General features: G+C 37.8%; 1 protein-coding gene across 1 annotated transcript; it reads left to right on the top strand.

Moving 5' to 3' along the window:
* Nucleotides 1-36: 36 nt before the first annotated feature.
* LOC128208884 (KICSTOR complex protein kaptin-like) lies at nucleotides 37-11,096 on the top strand. Its single transcript, XM_052912564.1, has 12 exons — nucleotides 37-344; nucleotides 1,054-1,136; nucleotides 1,653-1,737; nucleotides 2,187-2,241; nucleotides 2,434-2,509; nucleotides 2,826-2,899; nucleotides 4,848-4,957; nucleotides 5,386-5,502; nucleotides 6,428-6,509; nucleotides 6,723-6,858; nucleotides 7,186-7,659; nucleotides 8,076-11,096. The coding sequence occupies exons 1-12, from the start codon at nucleotides 134-136 to the stop codon at nucleotides 8,379-8,381; spliced, it is 1,809 nt and encodes a 602-aa protein (XP_052768524.1). The 5' UTR covers nucleotides 37-133; the 3' UTR covers nucleotides 8,382-11,096.
* The last annotated feature ends 255 nt before the right edge of the window (nucleotides 11,097-11,351 follow it).

The raw sequence follows: 11,351 nt of genomic DNA on the forward strand, positions 1-11,351 counted from the left end.
AAACAATTGAGTACGAATCAGGTGGGCGTGAGTACTCTTCACATTGAAGATAATACTCCAACTAGACAGTTCTTCTTGAGAATGAACAGAAATTTAAGGATTTCTTAGTATATTTAAGTATCTAAATCACGCAATGGAGCAGAGAAAGTGGAAATGGACAGATGCTCACTTCTGCAGCATTCCCTCGCAAACAACTATCTATGGTTGTACAAAGATCACAAATAATGGCACAAACAAACTTCTGGTTGCTTCCTTGGATGGCAGGTTTTTCACAATGGAGTACCAACGAATTTTTGATAAGTTAACACCCTCATCAAAACAGATCCAGTTCACATACATTCCAGGTGAGTGATTGGAATCGTAGACGATATGACCCATCCCCAATACAACCCAGACAATATAATGACCAAGATTAGAAGACTTTTTCGGCCAATACTGAAAGACCAACCGGCCTAGATTAAAATATTATATGACCTAGATTACAACCCTGATTGAAGGCCATATACATCAAATTTGTCCATAACAGAGATAATTCCAAAATTGTGGCCACGAGGATTCTCTGCGCAAGGACCATCCGCTACTATAGGTGGACTACATAATAGTTCACTGATCTTGGCTGTATGAACCACCATCCTTGGCCAAATCAGATCCGCTGGCTTGCATGGAAGAGTCTGCGAGTTTTGGAAGAATTGTCTTTTGAAAAATTGAAGAATCTTGGCCCTATCGTCTTTCAATTTGAGCTGTGGACCCACCAATCTGGGTCTTATCGAGGATTTGCTAAAACACTTGTTATATACTGTTTTAAAACCAAAATGTCTTCAGTTATCTTGCAAGTATTTATATTGAAGTCTTAGTCAGCGATCGATAAAATTTGGTCAATGAATGTCACAAAAGACATTTAAGTGATTGCTGCTGTACTGATCTGATGGAGCAAGCATTTATTCGGATGGAAGATGCTATGCCTTTAATAAATATAGATGAAAATAGCTGACTTGTTGCATATTTTATTGGGTTATTTAAAATGATAAATTATATACAGTACTTTTTTTTCAGGTGAAGCAGAAATAGTTTCAGTTGATGCCATAAACAAGTGTCTACATGGTGATGGATTAATTATCGGAATAACATTTTGGAAGGTGTGAATCTGTGTTTTATTTGGAAATTTATCTTGTGTAACCAATTTGGAATCCAGATAATATCTACAAGTAAGCTTTGCTTTGTAAATGCATATTACTTGAATGATGTAGATAAACATGAATATGCTTTAGTGCTTGCTGATACAACTGTTTTATTTTTTAACTTAGCATTTCAAGTTTTTAATGCATAGAATGACCATGGCTTTACTTTAATCCACCAATTAAGTTGTAGCTAAACGAAACTTTTTGAAGTATTGAAACTTGAAGCCCCTGTTGGGGTTTTTAAATGGACCGTCTCTTCAGTGCAAAGTTGCACTGCAATGATGCTTTGTTTATAATATTGATTGACCAGCAAGTTTATTTTCAAAAAGCAGTGTAATTTTAAATGATAATGTTTATACGCCTTCAAAATTTGATGTTACAGGTATTGGTACATTGTTCTAACAGAATAGTTAGAATTATATAAATTTGAAATTTTTGGATTTGTTATGTCAATAATGATTGAAAATGTTTAAGACTGAGGAGAATGAGTGGAAGCAGTTTCTGCACCTGTACTCTGCCACCCAGCCTGGAGATGAGTTTTGTCTCGAGAGTGTTGCACGTACGTTATACACACCTGCTTAATTTTTTGATTGTCTGTGAACTACATGTATGTTACTTCATTCTGTACCTGTACTGTTCAAATCTTTCTGTCTGGTTTATGTTTTTTTGTTGCATTTTGCCAGTTCTTATGTACTGACTTATATATCTTTTTTCAAATGCAAATAATAATGTAAATCTGATTTAATAAAGAGGATAAATGGTATTGGTTAGTGGAATAGGTGTGTCTGGTTTGAGCCCCGCCAGGAGCACTTTCTTTTGGCTTCTCACAACAAACATCAATATAAAAGGATGCCAATCTGACAAGCGAAATATTACTTTGGTGTTGCCTTAGTACTAGACCATGATTTCATCAGCTAATTAATTGCCATCTTCCTGATTGAGCTGAAGCATAACAAGCTGCTTATATTTCTGTTTCAGAAGACTGCTATTTATTTTTTATTTTTTCAGAGGGTTGTCAAAGCTTAGAGCTGAACTTCATGCCATTTCATCTGACACATTCAGAGTAAGTCTGAAATAGATGTTAAAAGACAACCATTTATTTGTTATAATAAACAATTGAAACAATATTTTTTCTGTTAATAACATTGAAATCATGTGCACTAAAGGCCATTCACTGATTTCTTTTTCAATACGCATTAAACTTATATCATTGCATTGTGTTAAGTTAGCAACCATGGCTTTTTTCATATTCCAGAATTATAGTGGATGGTATGTTGGAGACAGTTTTCCTGCTCAGTGGCAGTGACTGCAGGGTACATCTCTACAGGGAGGTAAACACATGTTTTGTATGAACTGATTTCTCAAAATGGTTACACAGATACAGCATTTCATACATGTATTAAACTTAGGCAAACAAATGTCGATAAGGTAGATAAAACTTATTCTTGGTATAACAAAATGATTTAAAGCAGGTTGAGTATTATTTCCCTATTGTTTCAAAATGTCCTTAAAATACAATTTATGCATGTACATAAATGGTTCATAATCTGTCTACCGGTATACTTCCATTTATTGTTGTTTCAATTTAGGTTTCCTGTGTCAATAGTCAATTCCATGTTTGTTTACATATTTGTGAATCATCCGCAGGTTAACAACCAGCACAGATTCCAGGAGGCAGACAGTGATCATCTGTTCCCTGAACTGAAGGATCTGCCATCTGTGTATGCTTTCTGTCCTACATTAATATCTGTTTACATAAAGTTTTGTGTTGTTTTTGATACACAAAACTTGGTTTAATGAGACCGTTTAATCAGAGTTGGTCTGCTAGTTTAATTTCAAAGCATGTAGATTATTACATAACATGCATAGATTCAAATGTTTAATATACTTACATTAAGATGTACATGTAAATTATTGTTTTTATGCCCCCCTTCGAAGAAGAGGGGTATATTGCTTTGCACATGTCAGTCTGTAGGTCGTCTGTCCGTCGGTAGACTAAAGCTTGTCCGAGTGATAACTCAACAATTCCTGGACGTATGGTCATCAAACTTGACATGATGGTTGGGCCTAACCAGTAGATGACCCTTATTGATTTTAGGCTTCATCAGGTCAAAGGTCAAGGTCAGAGTGACCTTTAATGGTAAAATAATTTTAAAGCTTGTCTGAGTGATAACTCAACAATGCCTTGACCTATGGTCATCAAACTTGATATGGAAGTTGGGCCTGACCAGTAGATGACCCCTATTGTTTTGGGGGGTCATCGGGCCAAAGGTCAAGGTCATAGTGACCTTGAATGGTGAAAGGTTGTTCATGTGATAACTTGACAATGCCGGCACTCATGGCCCTCAAACTTGACTTGGAGGTTGGGCCTGACCAGTAGATGGCCCCTATTGATTTTTGGGGTCATTGGGCCAAAGGTCAAGGTCACAGTGACCTTGAATGATAAAAGGTTGTCCGAGTGATGACTCAACAATGCCTGTACCCTTGGCCCTCAAACTTGACTTGGAGGTTGGGCCTGACCAATAGATGACCCCTATTGATTTTGGGGGTCATCGGTCCAAAGGTCAAGGTCACAGGGACCTTGGAGGTAAAAGGTTGTCCGAGTGATAACTTGTCAATGCCTGCACCCATGGCCCTCAAACTTGACTTGGAGGTTGGGCCTGACCAGTAGATGGCCCCTATTGATTTTAGGGATCATTGGGCTAAAGGTCAAGATCACAGTGACCTTGAATGATAAAAGGTTGTCCGAGTGATGACTCAACAATGCCTGTAATGACCTTGAATGATAATTCCTGCACCTTTGGTCATCAAACATGACATGAAGGTTGGGCCTGACTAGTAGATGACCCCTCTTGACTTTGGGTGTCTTGGGCCAAGGTCAAGGTCACAGTAACCTTTTACGCAAAAAGGGAAACAAATCTTCTCCCAGGGATAGCTCAACAATGCCTGAACCTATGATCATCAAACTTTACATGAAAGTTGGGCCTGACCAGTAGATGACCCTTATTTATTTAAGGAGTCATCGGGTCAAAGGTCAAGTTCACAGTGAATGCGAAAATGTTACGAATGATAACTTGACAATGCCTGCACCCATGGCCCTCAAACTTGACTTGGAGTTGCTTCTGACCTGTAGATGACCCCTATGATTTTAGGGGTCATTGGGTCAAGGGTCAAGTGACCTTGAACGAAAAAAGCTTGTCTATGTGATAACTTGTCAATGCCTGCACCCATGGCCCTCAAACTTGACATTTAGATTTTTGTTGACGAGCTGATGACTCCTATGGATTTTGAGACCATAGAGTCAAAGGTCATGGTCATAACACACTCTATCCTCACACTTTGAATGGTCATAATCTTAAAACTGCCTCAACGGCATCCAATGTCAGTGACAAATCAGCTGTCATTTCGGTCCATGCATATTTCATTCAATTGTCCATATAATCCTGACAACATGGCGCTCAGGGGGGGCATAATGTTTGACAAACATCTCTTGTTTTTGTAACATTTTATGGTTGCATCTTAATAAACAAGTTAGGCAAATATTTGTAATTCAGAACTTTTATATTTGAATAATGAAGTTATTTAAATGATCTTTAAAGTGATTAATTGTAGTACATCAGAAATCCTAACTTGAAAGTTGTTTTTTGACTGGTGCCTTTATATGAATAGGGTGATGTGGCTGGACATACATTACTATGACGACAACAAGCGTCGAATCACGGTGACTGGACACCAAGACGGGCTCTTGAATGTCTCATTTGTCAATGTGCAGACACGAGGTGAATTGTGGAGTTTTAAGCTTGTCTTTTATCAAAGAAATACTTTTGTCATAGCCTTTGGGTTGCCAACAACTCTGGTTGTAATAATTAAATAGTAAGTCTCCATTCTTGTTAAGAATGATAATAAAGCTTGTCAGCAGGCAATGTTGCAAGTATGATGCATGGACATTCATATGCATATATATAAACTGTCTAACCTATCATTTAAAAAATTCTCCAGGGACACAATCTGTTTTAAATTTTGTTTTTTCTTTTTTAAGGATTTTAATAATTCAGGAATATTACAATAATTAGAAACATCTTACATTATTTAATTATAGCTTCAGTTTTTTTTATGAAATTTATTGTTATTCTGTACACTGTTTTCAGTGATAATGTTTGTATGTACTTTTATGCTATATTTCAAGGGAGATATTTCCCTGTTTCAGAGGTAGACCATCAGTACAAGGTGGAGTTTGACAACCCTGTCACATACGTGGTCACATTTTCCCTCACCAACACTGTACCCAGGCCTTCCTTCCTGCCCGGTGAAACCAGTACTTATGGTAAGAATCTATTGTCAGATTAAAACTGTCTGTAAATATGACCTCTTCCATTAATATTCAGTTTTTAAATGTACATAGCATTCAAGTTCTTGTGCTCAATGGATTACCAGTAAAAAGACCAACATGTTTTAACTTTAGGTTATTTAAAAGGTTGGTGTCAAATTAATCAGCATCTGTTGTTGTCACTAGAAATAGAAAAATGGTTTCTGCCCAATAACTTTAGTTAGCATTAATGGATACTGAAGCAATCAATGCATTGTATAGAACTGTCTGTTATCAGATTCAACATTCTGCTGTATTTATGAAAATTGTTTAATTGATATTTTATGTTGAAGGCTTCGAAAAATTTAACCATTGTCCATATGCAAAAGGAGTTAAAATATATTCATATGAAACATAGTAGGAATGTTGATGCTGAGTATGCAAACAAAACCGACATTACTGTGACGACAACAAGCGTTGAATAACGGTGACTGGACACCAAGACAGACAAAATATTTTTCCTATATATGCATTATACATAGAAAGATAAACAAGATCTATATTTCCAGTAAGGAACGACATAACACATATCCTTCCTTTAAAAGGCCATCACAATATCCAGACTTTTTTCTTCAAAAAACAAATGTTGAAAGATATTCTTATTATTAACTTAAAACACCTTTTAGCAATGAAAATATGCAGATATGTGGAAAGTACATAAGGCCCAGTAGCCTACAATTTAACAGATATCCCATCACTATGATGGGCACTATGAAATAATTTCAGATGGACTCCCTCGACAACTGAGTAAATGGATGGAGGTTGGCATTTGCTTGTGGTGATGTTGCTTATAAAAAACTTTTATCTTTTCAAATAAAGGACTTTCATCAAATATAACTTTGAGTTCTGAGAGTGTGTTTTCTTTGATTTTTTTTGCAAGCAGATCACATCCCGAAGCATAAACCGTCTGTTCCTGAATTGAACATCCTGATCCTCAGTGCTCTCATCCCGGCCACCATCTACAGGTAATGGACATTGATTTTTTTTTTATTATTGATATGAGACTTAAACATTTCTTTGTGGGATTTTTTGTCTGTGTTTTGGTTTGTCTTTTTGAAAAATAACCATAACATAAGTACAGCAACATGGGATGTATCAAATTAAATTATGATAGTTAAGTCAATGTAAATGTATTTTAAGTATCAGTAAATTGCTTAAACAGTGGCAAAAATTTTCAGGGATGTGTTGCGGCATGGATTACGAGACCCTATCTTCCTGCCAGACAGCAACAAGTTTGATGCACTGCTTACAGGCTGTATCATTGACATTGACTTTGATGGGGAAAATGAGATTCTAGTCGGAACATATGGCCAGGTTAGTGCTGAGGATGAATTTTGTAAAATTTCTTCAGATTTATAAAGAAACGATGTATTGGTACTAACATGTACAAGGGCATCTTGCACTCAGTTAATACAGTGAACATTTGCTTTTGTATAACTCATATTCATCAACAAAACTATCCTTGGTGAATTTTGTATCGAAATCTAAAATTATCCTGGTTATGTTACATCCTACTAAATTAAGAATGACCAAATTTTCATTTATTTTTATATTTAATTCATGTAGGCACTTTTGGTTTTGTACATACATGATGTTGTTTTGTAACCATACTGATTTATTTGCATATTACTTTATTCACAGAAAGTGCTTGCCTATAAGATGAATTCTTCCCGAATACCGAGGCTTCACAAGTCTTCCTCCACCCCAGACACTGACCTTGACTTTGTTAACTCAGCGATGGCGGAAATGTCAACCTCGCTGTCTAAAAATAGACACCACTCCAGTGAGGAGGAGTACGGGACTTATTTAAACAGTGATAGCATAGCTAGGCGAGTGAGATCACAAGAAAACCTATCTGCGTCACTTACCTCAGATGCAGACTATTCTCCACTGTCCACCTCTAAAGACACAGTGATTGCTTCAAAGTTATCTACGAGTCCTTTGAAAAGTTTGAGGCAGTCACCCTCCAGGGACGTATTGGGAGAAAGTTCATGCAGGTTGCTATGGCAACGTGGATTTCCATGCCCAGTTATGGGGATCAACAAGATGGATATAATGGGAGATGGGATGGAGGACTTGGTCATTGTAACTCTGAAAGGGCTTCATATACTCCAGGTTTGCAAAATTTAGAGTTGTTTGAGAGTTAGTTCTTGATTAACTGTAAACAATATTCCTATTTAGTTCATGCAATAAATATTCCATTCATGGATATAGTAGATATTGGTAACAGTTCATAGACACTGCAAAGGTTGTCTTTTGGTGTAATTCAGATACCCTGATTCAAGTTTTGGCAACACAGTCATGTATCTTGACTATGTTAAGTATAAATCATTGCACAGAAAATGATAACACTACTGTCAATATATAAAAACAATTTTTGGAAAACATTATTTAGCCAAGGCTTACAATCGCTTTAACAAACATATGTTTCATTTACATGTTTATAGTTGTATGCTTATTTCTGTTTTTTTTTCTTTGAGCTACATTGATTATCAAATATTTTTCATTTCTTTTTGTTTCATACTTATCAGCCGGACCTTACAGAAGTGTCCTCAGTTGTGCTAGAGAGACTCCGGATCTTAGCCTCGGAATTTGGTTTGAACACAAAGTTTGACAGCGACAATGCTCATAGGACTAGTCTAGATGATGGTCATGTGATGACTGATACTGATGGACACTCTGATGATGACGATGATGATGATGATGACGACACATTAAAAGATTCTACTGTTGCTAAGGAAGATGGTCATGAAATGTCAGGAAGTGAACATGTGACATCAAATGTTGATCAATTGATTGAAAAGGAAGCGGAAAACCATGGAACTGATGGGAACTAAATAATGGAAGTTTTGCTTTTAATCATGAGATAATATATATGGGTTTAATGAACTTTTATGGGGGTATTTTGCAAATAAAAGAGTATACCGGTAGTTATAATATTTCATGACCATAATGTCGGCAAAGGTGTCTTCATTGTGGTACGCGAAAAACTATCGAAGATACCATCACAGATGTTGATACGCAACTTGAACAGCATGTTCACAATCACAATAAGGGTTTATGTACAGCAGATCTCATCACTCGAGTGTTTTGTTATGCCCCTTGACTGCCTAAAAAATATGTACACATACATGGATATGTGTTTGCCCCTTGACTGCCTGAGAAATAAGGACATGTGTTTGCCACTTGACTGCATGAGAAATAAGGACATGTGTTTGCCCCTTGATTGCCTGAGAAATGAGGATGTGTGCTTTCCTCTTGACTGCCTGAGAAACAAGGATGTGTGTTTTGCTCTTGACTGCGTGAGAGATAAAGATGTGTGTTTTGCCCTTGACTGCCTGAGAAATAAAGATGTGTGTTTTCCTCTTGACTGCCTGAGAAATAAAGACATGTGTTTTCCCTTTGTCTGCTTAAGAAATAAGTACTTGTCTAGTCCCTTGACTACCTGAGAAATAAGGACATGTTTACCACTTTACTGCCTTAAAAATAAGGACTTCTGTTTGTCCCTTGACTGCCTGTGTAATAAATACATGTGTTTGCCCCTTGACCGCCTGAGAAATAAGGACATGTGTTTGCTCCTTGACTGCCTGAGAAAATAAGGATGTCTGCTTTCCTCTTGACTGCCTGAGAAACAAGGATGAGTGTTTTGCCCTTGACTGCCTGAGAAATAAGGATGTGTGTTTTCCTCTTGACTGCCTGAGAAATAAAGATGTGTGTTTGCCCCTTGACAGCCTGAGAAATAAAGATGTGTGTTTTCCTCTTGACTGCCTGAGAAATAAAGATGTGTGTTTTCCTCTTGACTGCCTGAAAAATAAAGATGTGTGTTTGCCTCTTGACAGCCTGAGAAATAAGGACATGTGTTTGCCCCTTGACTGCCTTTTAAATAAATACATGTGTTTGCCCCTTGACTACCTGAGAAATAAGGACATGTGTTTGCCCCTTGACTGCCTGAAAAATAAGGATGTATGTTTGTCCCTTGACTGCCTAAGAAATAAAGATGTGTGTTTGTCCCTTGACTGCCTGAGAAATAATGATGTGTGCTTGTTCCTTGACTGCCTGAGAAACAAGGATGTGTGCTGTTTTCCCCTTGACTGCCTGAGAAATAAGGACATGTGTTTGTCCCTTGACTGCCTGAGAAATAAGGACATGTGTTTGTCCCTTGACTGCCTGAGAAATAAGGACATGTGTTTGCCCCTTAACTGCCTGAGAAATAAGGACTTGTGTTTGTCCCTTGACTGCCTGAGAAATAAGGACATGTGTTTGCCCCTTAACTGCCTGAGAAATAAGGACATGTGTTTTTCCCTTGACTGCCTGAGAAATAAGGATGTGTGTTTGCCCCTTATTTGCCTGAGAAATAAGGATGTGTGTTTGCCCGTTGACTGCTTGCGAAATAAGGACATGTGTTTGCCCCTTGACTGCATGAGAAACAAGGATATGTGTTTGCCCCTTGACTGCCTGAGAAATGAAGATGTGTGTTTTGCTCTTGACTGCCTGAGAAATAAGGACATTTGTTTACCCTTTGTCTGCTTAAGAAATAAGTACTTGTGTTTGTCCCTTGACTACCTTAGAAATAAAAACATATTTACAACTTTGCTGCCTTAAAAATAAGGACTTCTGTTCGCCCCTTGACTGCCTGTGAAATAAATATGTGTGTTTGCCCTTGACTACCTGAGAAATAAGGACATGTGTTTACCCCTTGACATCCTGAAAAATGAAGACATGTTTTACCCTTGACTGGCTGTGAAATAAATATGTTTGTGTGCCCCTTGATTACCTGAGAAATAAGGGCATATTTTTACCCCTTGACTGCCTGAAAAATAAGGACATGTGTTTGTCCCTTGACTGCCTGAGAAATAAGGTTGTGTGTTTGTCCCTTGACTGCCTGAAAATTAGGACTTGTGTTTGCCCTTTGTTTACCTGAGAAACAATGATGTGTGTTTGTCCCTTGACTGCCTGAGGAATAAGGATGTGTGTTTGCCCCTTGACTGCCTGAGAAATATGGATGTGTTTTTGCCCCATGACTGCCTGAGAAATAAAGATGTGTGTTTGCCCCTTGACTGCATGAGAAATAAGGACGTGTGTTTGCCTCTTGACTGCATGAGCAATAAGGGCATGTGTTTGGCCCTTGACTGCATGAGAAAAAAGGACATGTGATTGCCCCTTGACTGCCTGAGGAATAAGGATGTGTGTTTGCCCCTTGACTGCCTGAGAAACAATGATGTGTGTTTGCCCCTTGACTGCCTGAGAAATAAGGACGTACGTTTACCCTTTGACTGGCTGAGAAATAAGGATGTGAGTTTACCCCTTGACTGTCTGAAAAATAAGGATGTGTGTTTGCCTCTTGACTGCCTGAGAAACAGTGATGTGTGTTTGCCCCTTGACTGCCTGAGAAATAAGGATGTGTGTTTACCCTTTGACTGGCTGAGAAATAAGGATTTGAGTTTACCCCTTGACTGCCTGAGAAATAAGGATGTGTGTTTGCCCCTTGACTGCCTGAGAAATAAGGATGTGTGTTTGTCCCTTGACGGCCTGAGTTAAATTACTTCCAATGTAGTGTACCTAGCGAAGACTGGAATCCATTCTGGCATCCTTATTATATAACAAAACAAAGTAATATTGAACAAAGTAATGCTGCTGCTACTGCTGCTGCTGCTGCTGATGATAATGATGACGACGACGACGATGATGATGATGATGATGATGATGATGATGATGATGACGACGCCGAAGATGATGATGATGATGATGATGATGATGATGATGATGATGATGATGATGATGATGATGATGATATGATGATGATGATG

This window comes from Mya arenaria, chromosome 11 (assembly GCF_026914265.1).
Source record: "Mya arenaria isolate MELC-2E11 chromosome 11, ASM2691426v1".
In the NCBI taxonomy this organism is placed as follows: domain Eukaryota; kingdom Metazoa; phylum Mollusca; class Bivalvia; order Myida; family Myidae; genus Mya; species Mya arenaria.